The sequence below is a fragment of the Sinocyclocheilus rhinocerous genome, unplaced genomic scaffold (genome assembly GCF_001515625.1).
Source record: "Sinocyclocheilus rhinocerous isolate Xijiao unplaced genomic scaffold, SAMN03320098_v1.1 scaffold835, whole genome shotgun sequence".
Classification (NCBI taxonomy): domain Eukaryota; kingdom Metazoa; phylum Chordata; class Actinopteri; order Cypriniformes; family Cyprinidae; genus Sinocyclocheilus; species Sinocyclocheilus rhinocerous.
The window spans coordinates 1251240-1259233 of record NW_015647431.1 but is presented as its reverse complement, the minus strand read 5'-3'; the positions used below and the strand labels follow the sequence as shown (position 1 = coordinate 1259233).

General features: G+C 35.3%; 1 protein-coding gene across 2 annotated transcripts in view; it reads right to left on the bottom strand.

The window, feature by feature from the left end:
* The window catches only part of LOC107709077 (serine/threonine-protein kinase tousled-like 1-B), an 18363-nt gene extending 15989 nt beyond the window's left edge, over positions 1-2374 (bottom strand). For both annotated transcript variants that reach the window (XM_016513464.1, XM_016513465.1), the window contains exon 1: positions 2055-2374. In XM_016513464.1, the coding sequence (XP_016368950.1) occupies positions 2055-2190 (136 nt within the window). In that variant the 5' untranslated portion in view covers positions 2191-2374. The remainder of the gene's footprint in view (positions 1-2054) is intronic.
* Between the last annotated feature and the right edge of the window lie 5620 nt (positions 2375-7994).

Below are 7994 nucleotides of genomic sequence, written 5' to 3'. Positions count from 1 at the left end.
GTAGATCGGGGGAGCATTCCCTTCAGAAACAAATGTAATCCACTGCGTCTTTGCGGCTCAGATGTCGAGAGTAAACGACGATCACTGGGTGGATTTTTATCATTATAGGGTGGTTGTGTACACACACTGCCAACACACATTTCAGTTCAAACAACTTGTAAAAGTGCATGTAGCATTATATGACCCCCTTAAAAACATTAGGGCTGCTTTTAGCCTTATGCTGGAGTTGGTTCACTTTCCCGCAATGAAATGTAAATAATGTAAATAATTACATAAATTAGCACGATAATATCATGTATCGGCGATCTCACAGGCTGACGATAGGACGATATGAAAATTGAGCATATCGCCCAACACTAATGTTGAAAACAGTTGTGCTGCTTTCAAGGAATTTCACCCAAAATGAAAATTTTTGTGAATGCAAAAAAAGGAAAAGCAGGTAAAAGGTTCCACTCTTTCAAAACATTGATACAAAATTAAAGGCAGGGCATGCCATTACATGGCTGAGAACGTATTCTTGGACATGAGAATCTGAGTAATGCATTAACACATGATATTACACTCATCAGTTCACATTCGCATGTTAACAGCACATATTAACACAGACCAGCCTGAGTCTCTGGTGGACGTGATACAAATCACAGAAAACAACCGGCACAACACTTACAGGTTCATCAAAAACAAAGGAAACTGTATAAGCTGAAACATGCATCTAAATCAGATGTGTATCAGATGGTCTTTTGCTTTAAGGTTCAAAGCCATTCAGCTGATTCCAGGGACAAAACTACATATCAAGCTGCAACAACACACAAAAAAAAAACTGCAACACCTCTCCAGCACATGCATATTATATTTGAGAAAGAAATAACACACAACCCCACCAATTCATGTTTATCTGATGTGTCCAAATTCAACATGGCTACCTAGAAAACATTTCATGCAGATAAATAAACACTCTCACACATACAGAACACCAACTAATGTGTATCAGGTACAAGTTGTGTCTCAAAAAACCTTTTGCCTACCAAGACAGCATTCTTGAGATATCGCATAACATGCATTGAATACTAGATAAATAATTCAATACTTTCAACTATAAAAACATAAAATCATGTTTATCAGGTACTGGCACTGTATTAAAATCCAGTGAGATGCCTACCAACACAGCATCCTACATGCATTACTGACTCAAACATTAACACCAACTTGTGCTAATATATTGACCAGTCACTACATGCATAAGTGCTAGAAATAATACTCAAGCATAAAAACATCAGCTTATATATATATATATATATATATATATATAATATTCTGGCTGTGTCTCAAAAGCTAGTAAGCAGACAGCATTATGGGTCATTGCAAGCAAGCATGAGTGACAAATACATATGTCAACCTTAAAAACATCATTAAAACCCAGCTAGTTTCTACCAACCTAGCATTTTGGGCAGTTGCATTGCATGCATGGGTGATAAACATTCTCAAGCATGCAGACAGCAACTACAGACTGTGTCTCATTTTTGATCCATTGCATTGCACAGTGATAAATACATACTCTCTCTAAACCTCAAAAACATCAACTCGTGTTTATCAGACTGGCTGTTTGTCAAAACATAGCCTAAAGTTAGCTAGCTGCCTACCTAGACACAAAGACAGCATGTTGGGGCAACATTAAAAAGCACAAAAAATACGCACCTATGATGCCCAAAAAAATGCAGTCTAGGTAATCATCTCGCTAGGATTTGAGACACGGCCATTGACTGAGTTCCCTAATAGGTGACCATGGGCATCCTCGCGTCAAATTAACCGTGCAATCAACACAAAAAGCGACAGAATTCCACCGCAAACAGTTTAAAACACAGCAGCTCGTGTCTAGGACTCGATGCTTGTTATAAAAACACAGAGAGTCACAGTCAGCAGACGAGAGATCAGCGGCCTCCGACACGACCGCTTCGATTCGAGACCCGATTTACTCAAAATCACACGTCAATCTTATACAATCCCGACCGATTTCACATGAACAAACTTCAAATTCACATTCACGCCGGGTTTACCTTCCTTAGGCCTCCGCGGAGCGCAGATATCGAGCGGAGAAACCGAGCCCGGGGTCGGAGATCCAGTCGAGAACTGAGAGCAAGATGGCGCTCCGTCCAAACTTCCAGTGCTGTTGCTGTTACTTTGGACACTCATGAAGACACTTTCCCCGCGAAGAGACGCTCGAGCGCATCGCACACATGATCTCTGTCAAATCACACCTGTGTGTGTCTAATGCATCATGCACAAACCCGGATGATCAATGCAAAGCCGCTCATGTTTTCAGCTCCGCACTGCGCACCGAGATCCTCACTCACTCTCAGTGTGTGTGTGTGTGTGTGTGTGTAGCCGATGCGTGACGCCAGTTGCAAAGGTTACACACATGTACATACTCACACACATCAGTGCAAACTTCAGATCACACGTCTGATGCTTCAACCCTTCTAGCAAATTATATTATGGATAAAATTACTCTTTGCCTTAATAGCTGATCGATCAGTTATTATCAGTTATATCAGCTAATAGCTGACGATCAGTCAGCTGATCATTATTGCAAAATAAACAGGTTTGATATGAAGTGGTTATGAGCAGCATTTAACTTATATAATATAAGACCATAATAGCCTAAACTATATTTAGAAGTCAAAAGTGTTTATTTTGCAATAATGACTGAATTACTTAGGTGGGCTATTACATGACAACTTACCAAATAAATAGCTATACATGATCATACTAATGTAAATGACTTGAGTTTAAATCAAATTATTTTCTTATTGTGTTCTTAATATAATAATCATTAATAAAAATACTCATAATAAATAATAATAAGTGTATTTACAAGCTTCTTCACAAAATAAGTACATTATTAAGTACATTAAGGTACATGTAAATTCATTAGAACTAAAATAATAATAATTAATATATCAAAAAATAATGTCCTATGATAAATATAATATAATATAGTAATAGTGTATGTAGGCCTACAATAATATATTAAAAGTGTGTTTAATCTTCTTCACAAATGTCACATTTTAAGTTAATGCATATTCATTAGAACATTAGATCTATATAGTAACAGCTCTGTAATGTAAAGTGAGATTTTTTTTTAGTTTATTGTCCAACATCACACTACAGTTATCTTCCTCTGAACTCACCACAGAGGAACTCAGCTCATGATTTCACTGGAATAAGAGCACACATTATATATTCTGCTGAAATGAAGACGTGTTTTAAAATGCAAATATATGTTCTGCCTTTTCATGTCAACAGATGACAGCTGTATCGGTTCACAGAGTTGATCAGTTTATGAATAGATCCCGCTGAATCACACCAGCCTCTGAAGAACTGCTTTTTACCATCTGACCAGAAATGTGTCAGGTTCCTCCTTCACAATCTGAAGGTGTTCATGGAATATTCTCAGTCACTCAGTCTACAATTTCCAGAGACATAATTTCACCCCCACAGTCATAAAGTTATAAAAGGAAAATACTGCATAAACTCTTTGTATATAGAGACATGCTAGGCAATAGTAGAAAGAATTTCACTGACACTTTCATCCTGCCTGCAGTAATCTGAATTAAGTGTCTTGCTCAAGGGTAAATATGTCATCTTGACTTGCTCTTTGTATGATTAGAACTTTGCATTTATGAGTTATGAGCTTTACTCACTATATAACACACCAAACCCCAAAAGTCTCTTCCTCAGATGCCCATAAACCTCGTCCACTACACAGTCTGATGTAAATTGCAAAGAAAAATGGAAAACATTTTGTAAAATCTTTATAAGGGCTCATAGGTTTCTTTATCAATCCAAATTGTACCAGCTAATGACCATTTTTGAGGGGGAAATTTTTTTTTAATATGTTTGTCCTCTGATTAGAACTGTCACATGATCATGTGCAGGTAACATGAACATTGACATCAGTTTAGAGGAAATGAGAGATTTTCCCTTTATGATTCTCTAGGAAAGGAAGAAGCATCTAGTTGATCCCTGACATGTCTTACAGTCCAGAGCAAACAGAGGATTAGCCTTTTCATTAGTTTATTTTTTATAGCCTCAGTTTACATGTCAGGACTAGGTGGTCCATAAAGTGAAGGAACAACACATTAACAAAGTTGCTTAGAGGAACAGTTTACCCAAAATGAAAATTTGCTAAAAATGTACTCACCCTCGGGCCATCCAAGATGTAGATGAGTTCCTTCATCAGAGCAGATTTGGAGAAATTAAAGGGATAGTTCACCCAAAAATGAAAATTCTGTAATTAATTACTCACCCTCATGTCGTTCTAAACCCGTAAGACCTTCGTTCATCTTCGGAACACAGATTAAGATATGTTTGATGAATTCTGACAGCTCTCTGACCCTCCCAAGGTAACTACCACAATCAACGTCCAGAAACGTAGCAAGGAGATCGGTAAAATAATCCATGTGACATCAGGGGTTCAACCGTAATATTACGAAGCTACGAGAATACTTTTTGTGCGCAAAAGAAAAAAAATAACGACTTCATTCCACAACGAGCCGCACCACACGGTGGTGGTGAACTTCATACTGTTTTTGATCTGAACTGAACCAACGCTGAACTGACTTGAGTTAAATAATGACACTATTGTCTTTTTAGAGCTGCATAATTGATTCTGTTTATGACTGTGAGGCTTCTTTGACATAATCTGTATTGTATAAAGCACTATAGAAATAAAGGTGGCTTGATTGACTTGAATGGGTGCCATCAGAATGAGAGTTCAAACAGCTGATAAAAACTTTTTGTGAAGAGAAAAGGTGCGTGTTTACAAGAAACAAATCTATAATTAAGGAGTTTAAACTTCCAACCATTGCTTTTGGCTAAAATATATGTCCATATATTGTTTTCTCCAGTGAAAAAGTCATCTGAATTAGGAGAGAAATATGCACAGATCAAGCACCATTTACAAGTGAAAACAATCCAAAACAGCTCTAAAAAAATATATGTGGGTGGATTTTGATGTGAGAGACAACAGGGGATGGAGTTTTTCACTAGAGGAAGCGTTATTATGGATTATGGAATCATATTTTGGCCAGAAGTGAAGGTTTAAAAATAAAACGTCTTAATGGTGGATTTGTTTCTTACAAACCCATAGCTTTTCACTTCACAAGACCTTAACTGATGGACTGTAGCGGTGTGGATTACTTGTGGATTATTGTGAGGTTTTTATCAGCTGTTTGGACTCTCATTCTGACGGCACCCATTCACTGCAGAGGATCCATTGGTGAGCAAGTGATGCAATGCTACATTTCTCCAAATCTGTTACGATGAAGAAATAAACTCATCTTCATCTAGGATGGCCTGAGGGTGAGAAAATTTTCACCAAATGTTTGGGTACACTATTTATTTAATAAAATAATGTTTCATTTATTTATTTATTTATTTTTCAAAATATTTTTTTGTTTCAAGATACATCTGTGCATTTTGTGCTAACTATCAGACCCTAGTTGAAATAATGTGGTTGTGGTTACAGGTGACTTTTATGCCTGTTGCAGATATATTTCCTCAGATGCTGAGGGAGTGTGATTGATGTGGGGTGATAAAATATAGAAAACATCTGCAGATATATAGAAACATGCGTGTTCATACACCTGCTAACCCATAACCTGATTTTTAGTCACAGACATGTTGCCATGGAAACTACAACGGCCCTTTACAGCCATTGTCATATGGCAAAAGACAAAGGAGATGTAGGTTACAGGGCCTTTGCTCATCTCTTCCACACACACACACACACACACACACACACAGAAATGACTTCACCATGAAACAAGTCCCTGAATCATGCACACAAGCTCCAGCACACACACACACACACACACTCATATTCAGGTTGTCATATTTCCGCTCATATATCAAATTCACAACACTTCATGAATGAAATCACCAAATGCATTGGCAAACAGGGTGTGGTGGGAAAAGAAAAACAGCATTATTTTTCACTTGCATTGTTTTTAGCCAGCTTTGGTATTGTTTATGCAAAAATGCCATTGTTTCACACATATGTTATAATAACACAGTGCACTATTTTGAATATGCAGAATGGAGAATGTGCATTTTTTTGTAATGTTTTACCTGTTTAAACCCATCCAATTTAAAAACAGCTGATTTAGATGTCACCATAGGTTACCATTTTTTTCAGTGCGTTTCTCACAAATATCGTATGACTTCGGAAGACATGAGAAGTAACATGAGCTATAATTTTAGGATGCTTTTTTGTTGTTGTCTGATATTCTTAGTCACTAAATTGTCATTCCATTTTGTCATATGGAAAAGAGATGCAAATGAAATTTTTCATTTTTGGGTGAACTATTGCTTTACAAGCTCTTTGTGCTATTCTTTCATATGGGGCTGGCATGCTGAATAAAGATATGAATGAATAAATGAGTCTCTTTTTATTGCTGATGGCAGAATCTTGGTGAACAAATAAGTGCATCGTCAAGACATTGATTTATATTTCAGTACTGATTATGCACAAATGTTTGCACTGCTAACTGAAAATATATACACTACATTCAGACTCACATCTATTTATTTATAAAACACTTAAACAAGGACAATAACACCTGACAAAGCATGAACAAGTGCCATAAATAGAGCTCTGCATCTACCTCCTACACATGTTCATCTTTCCTTTTATATCAGGAAAGTGCCAGCCTGGAGTGGCTGAACACACAAGTAAAAAAAATTATGTACTTACTCATTGCTTAAACGTCATACTCGTACATCAGGTACATGCGAACCCATTCCTCTGATGCAATACCTGCAAAGAGACATACAGCTGTGTTAAATATCACAGAAACTTTGGATTCATTTTATTCTATTCTATTCTATTCTATTCGAATGTACAGCAAATAAAGATTTTTTTCTGCCCAAATTATATATTTAAATATATGCTAAATATATGTTGTAAACAGCGAAGCTCAATAATATATATTTTTGAAATTGAAAATGTTTTAATTTTAGCCTTCACATACTACAATAGATTTCAAAATCTGTTTCAGGGGCAAGAAAATTTATAATCTTACAGTAGCCTCCATTTAGGCTAAATGCAAAAATGTGGATGGGATATTTTTTTATTTATTTATAAAAAAAATGTTTTACATTGTAAAGTATGTTCCTTGCTGATTTTTACTCAGATGTGTTCACATGTTCACACGTGTTACAGACAACAAATACATTTTCATTAAAATGTCACATATATGAATGTATTTTCTTGGGTTGAAATATATGAAGGGCAAAATATATTTTTAAATGCTTTAAATATTTTCAAAAGTACATATATAGATAGATAGATAGATAGATAGATAGTATATTTGCATAAATAAATTTTGAAACATATTTTAGCAAATATAATTTTTGGCCATTTTTGCATATGTATTTTTTCCATGTGGGTTTAAATTGATAGAAAACATCATGCACATTTTATAGACTTAGTGTATAGTTTATTTTTTTATTACAGTATGTAAATCCAGTGTATTAAATATTTAATTCTTCTAAATATTTAATTTTTACTTTTATTTTATTTTATTAAAATGCATTATTTATCCTTTATTTTTAGCATTTATTTATATATTTATTTATTTATATTCCTTTTCATTTAAATTTCTCCCTACTATATCTGGCCCTTACTCTTATGATTGAGTTGATAAAGCAAAAATCTTCTTCAAAACTTAATTCTTAATATAATCTTCTTCAAAACTTGATAATTTTGTGTATTTTTTTGTTGGGTTTCCATTTATTTTGTATTTAAATTATTTAGATTATTTTGTATCTAACTGTAACTTTTTTATTAAGTATCTGCGTCAGTAAATTATGTAGGCTTTATGCTGCGTGCAAAAGGCAGAAAAGTCCATCACTAATCAATGAAATGAAGGTGCGCTCTCTAGCGGTCAGTTTATGCAACGCCTCATCCGCTGTGATTGAGAAAAGCCCTTCAC